Here is a 16915-nt window from a genome sequence, read left to right on the forward strand (position 1 = left end):
CATAAATGACATCGATAAAGAGATAGAGGGTGTGATGTCTAAATTTGCAGATAATGTAAAGATTGGTAGAGTAGTTAATGATCATTGGTAGAGTAGTTGATGACGTTGTAAAGCGGATATCATCTTTTAAGGGCACAAAAGGTGATATAGTTGTACACGTTGGTACTAATGATATTAAGAGTAGGAGACTGGCAGAATTACTTAGCAAGTACAGGTCACTGTTGAAAAAAAGCCGTGAATTAGGGTTGAATTTGAAAGTGTCTGCAATTCTGCCCAGACACGATAGGAGGGAGTATATGATGAGAGCCTTGTCAATCAATTCGGCCCTGGAGGGATTGTGCGAGGCTCAAGGGGTAGAATTTTTTTCAGCCTGGATTGTACTTGTTAACAGGAGAGATTGCTTCTACAGGGATGGGATACACTTAAATAGAAAGGGTGCAAGAATTTTTGCTGATGCTGTTGAGGCAGTGTTAGGTGGGTCGGAAAACTGCTAGTTGAGGGGGATACAAGGACTAATAGATTAACAGTAGCCACTGGCAGAGGTGGAAGTGATTCTTGCACTGCTTCTATTGAAATGAGCAGAAGCCTGAAAAACAAGATGCAGGATATTTCAGAGACTGCTGGGAGTCATTGTGGTACAAGTAAACACATGGGTTGTGTTAGGGTAGCTAAGAGTAGAAACAGGTGCATGTATACCTGCGTGTACACCAATGCTAGGAGTTTGGTAAATAAATTTGATGAATTTGAGGTATTGCTCAAAACATCAAAGGCAGATATTGTTGGAATATCAGAGACGTGGTGTCACACAGATATAAGTAATGCGGAACTGGAATTTGGGGAATACAATGTGTATAGAAAGGATAGACAGGACAGGAGGGGAGGAGGGGTTATGCTATTAGTTAAGAAACACAAAGTCCAAGGAAGTGAAGCCAGTCGACATTGATGGACAGGGCAGTGTCGAGTCAGTTTGGTGTGACATAAGCATAGGGAAATCGAAATTGAGAGTAGGAGTGTGCTATAGGCCTAATGACTCTGATGAGTATAATAAGATATTGTACAGGGAAATAGAGTGGGCCAGTAAATCAGAGAGTCTTATAATGGGGGATTTTAATTTCCCAGATATTGACTGGAATTTGTGGGTTGGTCACTCGCACACTAGCAAGGCTTTTGTGGATTTATTGGATGATTGTTTTCTACATCAGCATGTTTGTGAGGCAACAAGAGGGAGCAATACTCTTGATCTGATTATCAGTAGTGATTCTTCATGCATTAAGAATCTGCAGATAAATGAACCACTAGGTGGCAGTGATCACAGTGTGTTGAAGTGGGATTTACTCAAGGAGGTAACTACCATCAGAGGTAAAGGGAAGGGTTTTTGTTTTCGTAAAGGCGACTATGATGGTCTGAGACAGTATTTAAATTCTATACAGTGGGGCCAACTGATGATGTTACCAACAGCAAACTCAAAATGGGAAGCATTCAAGGAACTAATCTTGGAGGCTACCAGGCTTTACATACCAACTAAGAAATATTGTTCAAGGGTTAGGCCTAAATGGTTGTCAGATGAACTAATGAGACATGTGGCAGAGAAGAAAAATGCATGGGATACATACAAATTAATGGGTGACATGGAAGCCTATGATAGGTATAAGTTGGTCTGTAACCAAGTCACAAAGGAGATTAGGCAGGCAAAGGCAGACTACGAAAAATCCTTGGCAAAGGATGCAAAGAAAAACAGAAAAGAGTTCTTTACATATTTAAACTCAAGAAGGAAAGGGATGAATCAGATTGGTCCACTGGATATTGATGGTTCAACAGTTGAGGATCCTGCTCAGGTGGCTAACAATCTAAACGAGTATTTTGCATCTACATTCATACATGAGGAGTTATTCAGGAAGGAGAATGATGTAGGTAAAGTAAACATTGGCAGTGAGCTGGATGATTTTGTAATAACTGAGAGGAAAGTGGAGGAGAGATTGTTGAGGATAAACATAAAAAAGGCACCTGGGGTGGATGGGATTTATCCAGTTATATTAAAGGAGGCAGCAAAGGAAGTAAGCAAACCCCTAGCCATAATTATGAGAGCTTCTTTGGACTCAGGGGAGGTACCCATAGACTGGAGATGTGCAAATGTAACCCCAATTCACAAAGGAGGATCAAAGGCTGACACAAGTAATTATAGACCTGTTAGTTTAACTTCTGTTCCAGGTAAATTAATGGAGGCACTGGTTAAAGAAGCACTGCAGGATCATCTAGACAAGAATTCAGTTATAGCTCAGACGCGGCATGGTTTTGTTAAGGGCAGGTCTTGCCTGACCAATTTGATTGGATACTATGATGTAGTCACAAAAGAACTGGATGCAGGGAATAACTTTGATATTATATATTTGGATCTTAGAAAGGCTTTTGATACTGTTGCACATGGAAGACTGCTGCACAAATTGGAGCAGTGTGGCATTGGAGGCAAATTGCTGCTATGGATAAGGGGATGGTTGAGTGGCAGAAGACAGAGAGTGGTAATCAATGGACACTGCTCAACATGGACTAATGTTATTAGTGGAGTTCCTCAGGGTTCAGTGTTGGGTCCGTTGTTGTTTTCGGTGTTTATGAATGATATTGATGATGGGATATCAAGTTTAATGTCCAAGTTTGCAGATGATACAAAGGTTGGCAGGGTTGTCAAGGACACTACTGACACTATGCTGCTGCAACAGGATCTGGAAAGGTTGAGCAGATGGGCTGAGAGGTGGCAAATGAAGTTTAACATTGAGTACTACATATGGGAAACAGTAACCCCAGAGCAACGTATCAACTCTGCGGTACTACACTGACAGTGGTGGAGAATGAAAAGGACCTGGGGGTAATTGTGCAGGCAGATATGAAGTTCTCTGAGCAGTGCAGACGAGCTGCAAGAGTAGCTCATGGTGTCTTGTCAATGATATACAGGAATTTTTCTAGCAGGGATAAGGAGGTGATTATTCCCTTGTATAAGGCAATGGTTAGGCCACATCTTGAGTACTGTATACAGGTCTGGAGGCCTCATTTCAAGAAGGATGTAGAGCTGCTGGAAGGGGTACAGAGAAGGGCAACAAGATTAGTGAATGGAACAAAGGGTTGCTCTTACGAAGAAAGGCTTAAGTTTTGCAAATTACAGAGTCTGGAGACTAGACACCGGCGAGGTGATCTGATAGAGGTGTATAAGGCTTTGAATGGTTTGAACATGCTCAATGCCAATGGGATTCTTCATCTTGCTCAGAATAATCACCTCAGAGGGCATAAATTCAAATTGAGGAAGGACGGATGTCGGATAGATGTGCGGAAATTTGCCTTTGGCCAGCGGGTGGTTGGTTGGTGGAACCGACTTCCATCACTTGTTGTTGAAGTTGATAGCCTAAACAAATTTAAAGCTCAACTGGACAGGTATTTTGATCGAATGGAGGGGTGAAATGGGAGTGGTGTGTGTTTTTTTTTTTGGTTGATGCTGAATAAACTTGCTTTCTTGCATCATATGCCTCTACTAATGCTAACAATTATACCAATTATTTGGATAAATTAAGCACTGGCTAATTTAGCAGAGAAAAAACAAAACACAGAATGGAAAAATTAGTATTAGTAGTGGATAATGATGTAAGCTTATATAACATCTAAAAAAAAAAATTTCCCCACGTGTCCCTTCTAATAATTTGTCCAATTCTGCCTCAAATTACACAGTGATGAAAAGCACCCTAAACATAGAATTTTTGTTTGTTGTTTTTTAATGAACCCCCAGCACAAAAGGTATTTGAACCCAGAGTACTTAGTACCATGCATGGATTGAAAAGACCAAAAATACTTAGACTTTAATTTCTTTACACTGTAATTTTTCAGACATACATGCGAAGGATGGTTGTTCCAGAAAAACAAAATTTGAACAGATGAATGAGAAGAAAAAAAAAGTTAGTTTTGCAAGTTTGAAGTTAGACAGTAAATAAATGCCAACTCCTTTTGACATATGTGTTGGACTGGTTTGGAAGAAAGTGGAGGAATTCAGAGATGCCAATTCAGAAGGGCAGTGCACATGGAAGTTATCTATAAAAAGGGCATGCAGCAGAAACAGTGTCTACAAGACAGTAAGAAGAGACTTTGTAAACAGAAATGGCTCATTAATTAATCTGACTACACTCTTTTGAATGGTGTCTAAAAGCCTGAGGGGAGATTTTAGGGTACCACCCCAGGTGTGAGAACAATATTCCATGATAGGACAAATCTGAGATATTTGTACAGAGTGAAGTTGTTTACAAGGAAAAGTAACACAGCATACCACAGAAATGGTTAGACTGGAAAAGCTGTATATGAGAAATCACCGACCAAAAGTGCAAAAAATGGGGAACAGAAAAAAGTTGGAAACCAGATTGGCCTCTTACATAATAGCTCCAGGAAAGGCAATGTAAACAAGATGATGTAGCTAATGAACTGAATCAGTACTTTGTATCAAATTTTATACACGAAAATCTCTTCTGAGGTTGGTGTTGTTCTTTTTTAACCTGGTCTACTATCCTTGACCACTATGGTTTCAAAAAAGTAAGAATTTTTTTGTCTTCTTTTGCAATGATCAGGTAATGGTATAATGGCTATGCGGTGACAAAAATACCAAAGTTTGGGAATTACTGACATAACAAAAACAAACTTTCAGTTCTAGAGAAATCTGCAACATGGTTAAGAAAATGCCATTTGTTGGCAACCCATAATAATTCTCCACTATATACAACACTATTTTATTTTATTTATTTATTTATTTACGCCTAGTTGCATTTGTTTTTGATTATAGTATAAACAACACTATACTTACACCCTCAAAGTCCGATCTATCAATCTTCATTTTTAAGTGAAACTTTTAACAAAAAAATTTAAAAAAAAAGTAACCAGCTAGATATGGAAAATGTCAATGAATCGGCACACTTTTACAAACAAATGCTTGTAATAATCTCTGGATAATCTGCTTAGAGTATTTTTATTTCTTTCAACAAGGTACTTCATTAAAAAGAACCTACTATCTTCAAAAACTTATCTGTTATACACTCAAGATTATAATTCCATACCTCGAAAGTCTGGTTGACGCACGCCACAAAACGCCATAAAATCCAGGTAAACTATTAGTTATTACCATCCGTGTGTCAGCAACATTACCGCACTAATTGTTTTTAGAAGAGAAATTACGAAATTTTTTTTTTTAACTAAAAGTAAGGTTTTATTTTTCATACAATACACAAACGGCAAATTTTTCTGAAAACCCAAATTTGAAAGTGAAATCTACCCATGAGTAACCAGCCGCTCGATTCAGGAAAAACTTAATATTACGATTAATAATATAGCCCTTTCACAAGAAAAGTGACGACTATCTAAATTAAATATGCAGTACAGGTTGAGAGAACTGGAAAGAGGAAGTTTTGTGTGTCGTAAGTTTCGTTTGTTCCTTTACTCTTTTTTTAAGGCAATGGTCGAATGACCAAGAAATAAACAGCATTAAAAAAATAACAAAAATCAATGTAAAAAAAAAAACCCTGCCCAAATGCACTGAATATTTTTTTATGTTTGAATAGCCAACGTTAATAAATGGAGCGTGCAATATTTATATATTCTGCATAATATAATCCGTGCTAATTTCAGTCTAAAGAGGATGCGCATCATATTTTTGGCGTTAATGAGAGTATTTCGGACTACGTAACAGATATAAAACATAGTATCACCTTGCCAGATGCAGTACCTCCGGCAACTCCAATTAAAAATGGACTTCTATCATCGAAAGCACTAAATCCATTAAAAAACTTAGGAGTATTCGGATTCCCAAAGGCTGCCATATTACCTAATCATAACAGAAAATGCAGCTGATAGAAAACAGTGTCACCCTGCAAAGAATTAAAACATGTAAACGCTGTACTGGTGCTGCCACCAACTGTTTAAAGACAAGTGCCTTAAAGAAAGTCAAAAATATATCTAATTTTCAAGAGAGACAGACCAGTTACTTTACACGCTGGGCAACATAATGCTTTTTTCTCTCTAGGCCAAACTACAGATATATTCCTTCCTCGAAGCCACCCAACTGCATCTAACACACAATATTAACAAATATAAGGGTGGTTAAAATATGGATAAGATTATTTTATTACTGGCTAAGGTACATAGGATGTAAAGTAGCCATGGTGACTGCATCAGGTTACCCTCAACAGGATACCTCCGGATGAGGACACCATAGCTACTTTGCATTCCTATTAAGTGCTTGTGCTACTGGTGATAGCCAAGAGGGACTCATATTATTTTAGATTGATAAACAAAAAAGTCCAATCAACATGTATACAGATAGTCAGCAGAGAATTTTTCGTGAGCCACCGAACTACATATAAGAACTAATGTATATTGTAGTTGAAGCATTGGATATTATGTTTGTTGTCATGGGCTCAGTGGCGGATTTAGTACTTGAGAGGCCCCAGGCGCAATTCAATTTTGAGGCCCTCCCTCTAAATATTTTCGGTACCACTACAGTGTGCATTCTACGCGCACGTTTTTACTATAGCACGCGCTCTAGATTTGGTGTTAGGATTTTAATCATTTTGGTTGCGCAGTTCTTTCATACATATTTGAACTAATGTTTAAATGAAAAATTGTCACAACTAAGCATTAATGATAATACGTATTCTACTTCAGATTCACTTAGTTCGCATAGATATTTCATATAATATGTAGGGATATTCGCATAAGAGTTTACTAACTTCTCATATTAAATTATAGTTTTATTCAGTAACGGTAATAATGATGAGTGTAAAAATTAAAGATGAAGCAATTTTATTATTTTTTTTGAGACCGCACAGGCGCGCCACGTGCGCCTGTGCGGAAATCCGCCACTACATGGGCTGGTTTGAGAAATGAACAGACAATATGGCGGATGCATAGAAAATATTCTCGGTTCGAGCATAAAAGTGTTCCATTTTGTTTTATAATAAAAAGCAACACTTTTTATTATAAATTATGAATTATTATTATGTGCTAAGATACCTAAAATGTGACGTACTGAATGCATTAACTAACTTGTTCATCACCTAATGTCAGGAGCGTATTCAGGGGTGGGAAGAGGAAGAATATGCCCCGTAACCAAAAATTTGAAATAAAAGAAAAAGAACGCCGGAGGCATTCTAAAAAAAAAACTGAAAAGCTTGGTCGCCATGCCCCCTTATGATGATACTTGGACTTGGTCCATGCCCACCTTACGATGATGCCTAGATCTGGTCCGTGCCCCCCTTACGATGATATCTGGATCTGATTCGTGCCCCCCCCCCCGATACACCACTGCTTAATGTTATATGATAACAAAAAGATTTGAGGGAAAAACAAAAACTGTTACAGACAGCTGTCTGTAACACTAACGGCGCTAATAGTAATGTAAGAGATATTTTTATAACTGGAAACAAGAAATGCACATTTTCAAGAGATTTGCAAAGAAATTTAAAAGGTTTATAGAGATTAGGTAATAATGTTCCAAACAATTAGCATTGATGGAATTCAGACATGACCAAAAGTAAAATTTATATCAGTGCATATAGTGTTATTTGCATTTTTAAATTAAGAGCATTTTGAATTCAAAAATTACCTCTAGTGATGTAGTTTTAGCCTTATTCTAAATTTCATGGAGAATTTAATTAGTATGCATTGGAAAAAGTTGCTTATTAATGATGGGAGGATATACTGCTGCAAAGTATTGGGCTGAAATGGAAAAAACCAAAACTTACTATGCATTTTTAGATTAGGGTAATGGAAATAGTTTATAAATTGTACATTCAAAGAGAAAAAAAATGCATTAGTCTCATTTCAAAATTATACTGCTGTTTGATTATGTAAATAGCAGAAATTTTTATTTTATTATAAAACTCGTCATTATTTATAAAGAAGCGAATATTTCCCGTATCTGCAGTTTTGGAAGGTTTTTAATAGCAGATTAGGCTATGCCTTAAGAAGTGGAGAAAGCGGTACACCGTGAAATTTTGTTCAGGAAATTACTCACATGTTCATTATTTTAGCTCTTACAATTGCTAACACGCGATAGTTCAATTATACAGGGTGTCTCAAAAATATTGGTACAAACGTTTAGGGGAGGTAGGCAACAGCTAAAGGAATGTGAATCGCATAGGAACCCATAACCGGAAACGTCACGGGAAAGTAGTAGCAGAGGCACAAGAAGTAGAAATGACACAAGACAGTAATTAGTGGCAAACATTTATTTGACATAATATTAACAATGGAGTACGAGATGGATGCATTTCATGATGTTATAACAGATGCTCGAAGGTTGCACCATGAGACGCGATGCATGCGTGACACCGACGCAGCATGGATTGGCGGACAAGATCGAACACACCTGGAGTTTCTTTGACAGTAGCGGCAGCGCAGACGAGTTTCGCCACGAGATCCATTTCCGTCTCCACAGGCGATTCATACACGATAGATTTGAGCCCCCCCCCCCCAGAAAGAAATCAAGGCTCGATAAATCAGGTGAGCGTGGGGGCCAGGCAACGGGTCCACCACGGACAATCCATCGACGCTTAAAACGCCTGTTCAAATGGTCACAAACACACCTTTCATAATGGGCAGGCACCCCGTCATGTTGAAACCAAATGTTGCGTCTCACATTTGCTGGAATATCGTCCAGTAACCCTCGTAGAACTTGTTCAAGAAAGAACCGATGTTTAGCGGAGTACATGCGGGATGGTAGCAGGCATGGGTCGACTAAGCAGTCACCGACCATACCTGCCCACACATTTATTGCGAAGCGATGTTGTGCTGCGTGGGGGCGCACACCGTGTGGGTTGTCGTGAGCCCACACATAAGCATTGTGCTAATTGAATAAGCCTTCCCGAGTGAAATAAGCCTCATCCGTGAACAAAACATAGGCTGGAAAATTCAAGTCTTGAACACTTTCTTGGAAAAACCACTGCACAAAAGCCACACGTGCAAGATGATCTTGGGGGAGCAGTAACTGAACCCTTTGGAGATGAAAGGAATCGTCGTGCCAGATACGCTGTACACTGCAACGAGACACTCCTAAGGCAGAGGCAACGGCACGTGTGCTGGTAGTAGGATTATTCTAGACGGCATTCAACACACTTTCTTCCATGGCGAGAGTTCGCGTCGAACGTCGTCTGCCCACACTACTCCTGTTACCTCTAAATGATGCATACGCGCAAACGAACGGTGATCCGGTACATGTCTGTCCGGGAAGCGTTCTCCATAAATTCGTTGAGCGTCTCATCCATTGCCCTCTGCTAATCCATACACTAGTAGGTGCATGTCTGCCAGTTCACAGTTCGTATATCGATGCATGCTCTTTGTGCGGCGACTACTGCTTGAATGAGCAAACCAGAAATTTTCCCTCTCGCGAACTGATGAACAGCGCCGTGTACCGACTTTCGGTGGCGTTTCCGTTTAGGGGTTCCTATGCGAATCACATTTCTTTAGATGTTACCTCTCCCCTCCCCCCTAAGCGTTTGTACCAATATTTTTAAGACACCCTATAGAATAAAGAACTAGTGGAAAATGACGAAAAGTTATACATTATTATTCAAAAAATAACTCATGTCATCTCTTTCCCCTCTAATAATATGTTAAACTATCCACTTCCGTAATACTAGATGGAAGGTGGTTCCAATAGATTACTATCTGGCCGAAACCACGTTTTTTCACAATTTTCCCGCAATTCTTTTTCAGTTCAACTACATTGAAAGGCTTTGACACTTCAGTCAGGTAGTATCTTAGGCGATATTGCGCCGTATATAATATGCTTGAAAATTGCGTGTGTTCTGTTGTCGTTTTCCTGGACGAAAAATCTGAATTTTCGGGAAAAAACCATGCTACTCTCGTCTCAGGATTAACCCAGCCAATGAAAAAGGCCCATATAAATTCCTAGCGTCATTGAAAGGTTTCGTACTCCTGTCTTTATACCAGGTGATATTTCGAGATAATGCTCAAGGTGATACCAGGTGATATTATACCAGCTGTGTCCACGTAGGCAGGGCAGCGTTGTATATAATTGCTGCTCGTGTTCAAAGGAAAAATATGCTGCCTCGGAACATTGTAATCCGCCTCCAAATAAATAACATTTTTTGTAATAATATTTTATCGATATTAGAATTTATAATATTTACATTTTTTATTTTATTTCCTTATCAAACTTTATTCATGCTGCACTATTTGAACATGAAAAGTTAACATAAAATTCAGACAGCTTTGTGGAATAAATTTTATCGAAATTTGATATGTATGTTTTAAATAATATCACTTAGTTTTGAAAAAAAAATCGTAAAAACAGATATTAATAATAAATGTTATAAAAATACATAAATATATAATAATAATAATAACCTTTATTTATAACTAAACATAATTACATGTGTAAAGTTTAATTCATGTGTTATTACATATTTAACTTATAAAATAAAATGACTGGATATTAAATAAATTGAACTTTTCCGGCTTTCAGTTCTGAAAATTTTTTTATCACTTCATGCATATCTAAATTTTCAGCTAAATCGTGTTCTATCGAGACTAGTGCTAAATTATCCAATCTGTCTTGGGACATTTTACTACAAAGATAATTTTTAATTATAATTATTTTTAATTTGGAAAATGATCTTTCCCCAGTAGCTACACTCAGTGACAATGTAAGAAGTATTCTTAGAGCAACCGCTACATTTGGAAAAGGGGTGCATAAATTATTTTAAAAAATATACTCTAATACTTCTGTTACTCTCAAATCTGGTTATAAAATATTTTTAAAAATATAAAATATTTTTAGTTCGTGGTCATGTCAATGGCATCGATATCCTTTTCGTTCTTGATATCGTCTATTAATTTATTTTGCAAATCTTTACAACATTTTAGAATTTCTTGATCGGGCACATGCTTTAAATTATGTATGTCATATAAAAAATTGAAGTCATCACTATGTGTTCTTAATAAATCAAACCTGTCTTTAAGAGAATTTATTGTTGTGTCTATATTGAAAAATAAAAATTAATTTTAAAATTTAACTGTGCATCGTTTATGCATTCATCTGGATTTTCATAATCAAATGATTCAAATTGAATTTTATTTTTAAGTCGACATATAAGAGAGACATCAGGAAATTTAGTTTCGGTTTCCAATATTTCTGCTAACTGTTTTGATTCATTTAAAAGTTCTAAACATCCACTTTCAGATCGTTTATTTTGTAAGTAATTATATGAATTATTTAACTGATCACCAAGAAATTTATATTCGATTTTGGATTTTGCGTTGTTTTACTTATTGCATTCACATTATTTAATATTTCGTACCAAATTACTATTGAACATGCAAATTTAAATGACTTTAACTTCGAAGCTAAACATTTTGACTGTTGTCGTGATTTAACATCTTTGTTCTTACCTTCCATTATTTCTAAAAGGGCATCATAAATTTCGCCAATTTCTTGTCTTAATTGCATCTATACGACTTTCCCGTCTTGTATTGCTTACTGGTGTTAAAAGCAATTTTCGAAACATGTTTTTTCAAAACGTCCCAACGTTGCGTGGACGAATAAAAAAATATAAACAATTCTTGAACTGAGTTAAAAAAATTTACTGTTTCAAAATTAATTTTGGCAGCATCATTAGCCACCAAGTTGAGACTATGTGTAGCACAGAGTACAAAAAAAAAAAAAAAAAAAGCACGGGGGTTGATATTTAAATTTTTTCTTTGCAAACCATTATGTTTGCCCCTCATGTTAGCTCCGTTGTCATAACCTTGCCCGCGCCTATCATTAATATTATTAGTCATATAGTGCAAGGAAGCATGAGGCTTATGCTGCACCAGCCAAAAAAAAAAAAAAAAAAAAATTTCCAGGTTACCCTGAGAGAGAGAAATAGAAAGGAATCACCAAGAAAGAGAAGAATGATGATATCCAGCTCAGGACCCTAGGTGTGCCAAGCCCATACTCACCAGATGTAAGCCCCTGGGGTTCAAGGCATAATTCATTAAATTTGTTTAAAATAAATGCACTTAACCGGGCACACCCAGGGTCCTGAGCTGGATATCATCATTCTTCTCTTTCTTGGTGATTCCCTTCTACTTTTGACTGTCTCTCTCTCTCTCTCTCTCAGGGTTATTCGGGAACTTTTTTTTTTCCTGGTGCAGCATAAGCCTCGGCTTCCTTGCATCATATGGATATTAATAATAATAATAATAAGAAGAAGAAGAAGAAGAAGAACAACAACCCTTCTCCCATCGAATTTGTTATAGGGGAAAACCCTAAAAAGTGTTCTCTTATATCTACTTTTTTGTTAACTTCATTTAAATTTACTAATCTAATTATGATAGTAAGTTGTTCCGTATGGCTTACATCAGGCGTACAATCTAATATTATAGAAAAATATTTACATCATTTTGCCATAAACAATATGTTGTCTTTAATTTGGAGCAGCAATTAATGATATTATTTCATTCTGAATTTTGTCACCCAGATATGTTGGCATACATGTTTGAGTATTTTGTATTCTTCGAAGGTGTTGTGAAATAGTTGGATCAAACTTTGAAATCATTTCCACAGCTTTTAAAAAAATTGCCATCATTTGAATCAAACAAAATATTATTCATTCTCCTAAGGGCTACATTTTGTCGTGCCAAAAACTGAATTGTATATGTTATCCGTTTTGTTACTTCATACCAATGAATTTTTTCACGATTAAAAATTTCTTGCTCGTAGTGATCTATCGTGGTTTTGTTTTCTAACGCTTTTCTAAGATCCATCCATTTAGTATAATTTTTAATATGAGTTTCATTCTTTTCATGTCTTGGTAAAAATTGGGACAAATCTTATCACTCTGAAAATCCATTTGTAGCTAGCAAATTCTTAGGAAAACCGAAAAGTTTACAGGGAAAACAAAAAACATTATTCATAGATATATAGAGCAACCAGTTTCTTGAGGTTTTTCCCCATTAGGTAAAGTACGTTTGTAATATGAATCGGAAAAATTTTTGCCCATTGTCATCAACAGGATAATTAATATTTTTTACTTATACAGCTTCATTTTGAATTAAAAGTTACACTAACTTATTAGACAGCTTTAAAGGCCACATATCGGCATCGTAACTTATTTCATCAACTTCAATATCCTTTATTTGCGTTTCGGTAGAATCTTTTTCAGCACTACTTCTATCTTGACCTTCATTCTTATCTTCAAATTAATTTTTATTCTCGTCTTCTTCTTTGTAATTTTCTTCGTCGGAACCCAAACCACTTTCTGCTACGGTTACTAGACACGTTGAAGATGTTGACGGTTCTTCGAGACTTTCAAAGTATTTTAAAATAGCACCTTCTGATTTTTTATTTTCTTCATCTTTTACTTTTCTTTTTTTACGATATTGCGCACCGGAAAATCTTTTTGTTTTTCGGAAATTCTGGCTGTCTTTAGGCATGGCTGAATATAAAAAAATATTTTCTATTATTATTATAAATAAATAATATACATACATTTTTCAGTTACGAAAACTCATCTGCTGCAGTCAATTATTTGACGTCAATACTCACCTGCTGCAGTCAAATTTGACGCAATATTTAATTTGAGTAAATAGATAATTTATAATAAACTTAACGCTGATAACGACCGTCTAATTGACCGACTGAGAGAACTTGGGCTTGAAAACAAACAACGATATCAACTTTATTACAACTCTCTACTGGAATCAAACAGCCCGGCTTCGCTATGACAACGACCTGACAGACCCAATTCCAATAAAAAACAGGCGTCCGGCAAGGCTGCCCATTATCTCCCATTCTTTTTAACATCTATTCGGAAATGATCTTCGACCAAACACTAGCTGACAAGAACATCGGCATAAAAGTTAACGGACACTACATCAATAACTTAAGATATGCCGATGACACAGCACTAATAGCGGATTCAGAACAAGATTTACAGACCATCTTGAACGAAGTGGACATAGAAAGCCAAGCATGGGGGCTACGAATCAACAAAAAGAAAACAAAGGTGATGAAGGTCAGCAGGACTGCAAGCAAAATCACGATCAAACTAAACAATGAAAAATTAGAGCAAATACATCGCTTCAAGTATCTCGGAGTACTCATTGATGACCAGCTGAACCATGAGGCCGAAATCAAAAGCAGAATTGAACAAGCCAGGCAGGCATTCACCAAGTGGAAAACCCTCCTCACCGACAGAAGCTTGAACATCATGCTCAAATTACGCACATTGAAATGCTACATCTGGCCAATACTGCTCTATGGTGTAGAAACCTGACTCTAACATCAGCCACTACAAAAAAGCTCCAGGCCTTCGAAATGTGGCTCTACCGAAGAATGCTGAAAATCCCGTGGACAGCCAAGATAACCAACGTACAGGTCCTGCAGGACATGCACACGGAACGGGACCTGCTCAAAACCATCATCAGCAGGAAATGTAAATACCTAGGTCACATCGCTAGGAACCAACAAAAATATCACCTACTACCACTCATCCTGGAGGGAAAGATCGAAGGCAAGAAACGCCCAGGCAAACCGAAAATGGCATGGCTAGATAACATCAACACCTGGCTTCACATGACAACAGCACAAATTCTACACGCAGCGCTAGACAGAGAACAATATCAAAACGAAGTCGCAAACGCCATTCGGCAGCATTAAAGAAGAAGAACGCTTGATAATATTTTTGACGAATTTGATAATATTTATTAAATTTATTTTTTAATATTCTTATGTAATACACTGCACTTTAAAATAAAACTATTAAATGTGAAATTTCAGTTCATTTCCTCTGTAAATTTGGTGGTTCCCTTCTACTTCTGACTCTTGCTGTCCCTCTCTCTCTCTTTCTCAGGGTAACTCAAATATTTTTTTGGCTGGTGCAACATAAGCCTCAGGCTTCCTTGCACCATATGGCTAATAATAATAAACGACACTTGCTATAACGTAACTAACAAAAGTTTTTAGTTGGTGGCGACTAGGTACAAACGAGTAATTCCCCTAAATTTGATCCAATTGTCTCAGCGACCGCGTCCCTATCGTTAAACGAGGTAATACTGTAAAATGGGCTCTCAACAACTACTAATATATGAATGAAGAGTCAAAAAGTTACAGGTTCACTGTCTAATCATTTTTAAAAATTGTTTGTTTTGTTAAGTATTGAGCTATTTATTGGACGTCTAAATAAATGAAATTTAAGAAACGCATGGTATACATACATTGATATCCATAGTAATTCGCTGAGCGGCTCGAGTTAAAAACCGACAAATACTGAGTCAACAAATAAAGACTACATTTACAGAACAACTATCAAGAACAATAGCGCTTTGATAAGTGTTTGGCTGCCTGTTATTTTTATGTTAGTTTATTATGACAAGAATTTCTTTATTCGAATTATGCTTAGTTTCTACATCATTTCGGTCACCCTTGGATTTGGCCGCCTGTGTTCGTCGAACACAGGGTTGGCGCGGCCCTGCACGTAAGCATGTTTTTATCTTTTTACCCACAGGTCAATTGCAAATACTGTACTGTATTTGAAATATTTAATGTGTTTAAAATAAAGCGAATGGCTTATGGGATTTGTTATATGCATTAACTTTATACTTTCGGTGTACATACAGCATAGTTTACTCATAGATCTGAACTACATATGTAGCGTAAAGGCATCGTTTTAATTGTATCTCATATTGTGGGTGCCTTCACAACGAGGTCGCTGGTAGTGCACTACTTCAAATAAATAACGCTTCTCTAGTAGAGAAGGCTACTATTATTTATTTTCAGTGGATACCACCACCCAGACGATCGTTTTGAAGCTAGTGGGCGCCATCATCATCATTGGGTGGGCAGGTACCCTGGTAATGCAACATACCATCACAGTTGCGAAGTTATTTCTACTGGTTATTATTTCCACAATATGAGAGATGCCAAATGGTGTAGGTAATAATACCTACACTATTTGGCATTTCTCATATTGTGGAAATAACTTCGCAACTGTGATGCATGTTGCATTACCAGGGTACCTGCCCACCCACTGATGATGAAGCGCACTAGCTTCGAAACGATCGTCTGGGTGGTGGTATCCGCTGAAAATAAATAACAGTAGTCTTCTCTAGTAGAGAAGACTACTTGAAGTAGTGCAATCAGTGTTGCCAACTCTTAATAATACTTCCCGCTAGCCGCATGCTCAAAATCCGCTATTTTTAACACTTAACCCGCTAACTTTTTAAATTTTCAATTGGGTTAAATCCTATTAATGGGCGCCATAAAAAAAATTTAAGACCCTACATTATGTCCAGACAAAAACCTCCAAATTGCATATCAAATGCAGTTTATTCTGAGGAAGAAGTCAAAAATAACAACTATCGTTTAACGGAGTTGATGAATTTATGCAGTGGCAATATTAATCGCTTGATTTCTTGGTTGGCGAAATATCACATTTTGCAAAAGTACAGCTTTTGGTGAAGTTTGCAAACTTGAAATGCGTCTAACAAAAAGTAAATGTAAAACTGATATGTTTAGATGGGGTTTTAAGAAACCTTGCCGTAAAACAAAGATTATCAGACATAAATCATTTTATGATGATAGTACATTAGCGTTATCTCAAAATTTATTATTTTTATGCTTCTGGTCCTAAGATTGGTCTCAGGATCGCATTGCTCTTGATTTAAATATCAATAAAAAAAAAGAATCATCAGTGATGGATGGCCTGCATATAAAGATCTCTACCGAGACATTAATTATACCTATGATGAAGTTATTCATCGCTATAATTTTGTTTCTCCACATGATTCAATTACGACGAATAAAAATAATCCAATGGCATTCCTTCGTGGTTTCAAAAAAAGGTGGAGCTAATTCATTAGAATTTTTTCCACATTTTTAGATTTGATTCAA

At 36.8% G+C, this 16915-nt stretch overlaps 1 protein-coding gene across 2 annotated transcripts in view; it reads right to left on the bottom strand.

The window, feature by feature from the left end:
• Positions 1-5872, bottom strand: part of LOC150087913 (uridine-cytidine kinase 2-B-like) — a 151507-nt gene extending 145635 nt beyond the window's left edge. For both annotated transcript variants that reach the window (XM_090370510.1, XM_090370511.1), the window contains exon 1: positions 5727-5872. In XM_090370510.1, the coding sequence (XP_090226636.1) occupies positions 5727-5837 (111 nt within the window). In that variant the 5' untranslated portion in view covers positions 5838-5872. The remainder of the gene's footprint in view (positions 1-5726) is intronic.
• Positions 5873-16915: the final 11043 nt, after the last annotated feature.

The sequence above is a fragment of the Mastigoproctus giganteus genome, chromosome 3 (genome assembly GCF_048544385.1).
Source record: "Mastigoproctus giganteus isolate SK-2022 chromosome 3, ASM4854438v1, whole genome shotgun sequence".
NCBI classification, from domain to species: domain Eukaryota; kingdom Metazoa; phylum Arthropoda; class Arachnida; order Uropygi; family Thelyphonidae; genus Mastigoproctus; species Mastigoproctus giganteus.